The 1,186-nt window shown below is 43.8% G+C and overlaps 1 protein-coding gene across 1 annotated transcript; it reads left to right on the forward strand.

Moving 5' to 3' along the window:
• LOC132305175 (protein E6) lies at positions 1 to 1,186 on the forward strand. The gene has a single exon (XM_059802855.1). It carries the CDS (start codon positions 84 to 86, stop codon positions 933 to 935), a length of 852 nt encoding a protein of 283 aa, XP_059658838.1. The 5' UTR covers positions 1 to 83; the 3' UTR covers positions 936 to 1,186.

Here is a 1,186-nt window from a genome sequence, read left to right on the forward strand (position 1 = left end):
TCTAAGCTAGCTCACACAACACATCCCCACTATACTGAGAACCAACCAACACAGACTCTCTGTCTCTCTCTCTCTTTCCATTCATGGCTCCCTCCACCAAATATCTCTCCTTCTTCTTCTCCCTCACCCTCTTACTCTCTCTCCATGTCCATGCCAGAGACAGCCAGTTCTTCAGCAAAGTCAGCACCAACACTATCAACAACAACAACAATGTCAATGAGCCAGAAACAGTCCTCCCCATGAAAGAAGAACCATTGAACAAACAAGAGCAAGACCCAACCTTCATCCCCAACACCCAAAATGGCTATGGCCTCTACGGCCACGAAACCGGCCAACTCCCTCCCTCCACCACCACCACCACCACCACCAATGTTGCACCCTACACCGCCACCAACACCAACAACAACCACGAAGCTTATGTGACCAACCCACATCCCGTGACGGATACGAGGTTCACAGAAGCCAGCTACACCACCCCAGTTAGCAGCAACAACAACAACTACTACACTGGTGGAAGCAACAATTTCAATGGTCGAAGCTACACCACACCAACCAGTGCCAACAACAACAACTACTACGGTGGCAATACTTACGAAACACGCGCGAGCGAGACGAAGTTCGTGGACAGAGGGTATACTACCACTCCAACCAATGCCAACAACAACTACAACAACTACTACAATGGTGGCAATGGCTACAACAACAACCAGAAGCAAGGCATGAGTGACACAAGGTATCTGGAGAATGGAAAGTACTATTATGACCTCAGCAGTGAGAACTACAACACAAGGACTACTGATACAAGGACTGGGTACAACACCAGAGGGTATTATGGGAATAACGAGAATACATATGAGTATAACAACAACAACTCCATGGAAGGGTACCAGAACCAGGAAGAGTACCAACAGAGTCAGGATGAGTTCGAGCCTTGATGATGAGCTTTTTGTTTGCGTTTGAGTGATGAGCAACATATATGAGATGGGTGTCAATTTGGTGATATTTAATTATGTTTTTAAGTTATAAATTATGGTTTACTAGGAAAGATTTAAATTAAAAGATAAATTTTATGTGTTGTTTTTGGTGTTTGCATAGTTTTCATGCTTTGAAAAGTAGAAGAATGAGAGTATAATCATGTACTTGGCGTTCAACAATTCAATAAATTGTATATTTAATGTTTGGAGCT

Source organism: Cornus florida, unplaced genomic scaffold (assembly GCF_030987335.1).
Source record: "Cornus florida cultivar Cherokee Brave unplaced genomic scaffold, ASM3098733v1 CherokeeBrave_3.0.0_Hap2_Chr01, whole genome shotgun sequence".
NCBI lineage: Eukaryota > Viridiplantae > Streptophyta > Magnoliopsida > Cornales > Cornaceae > Cornus > Cornus florida.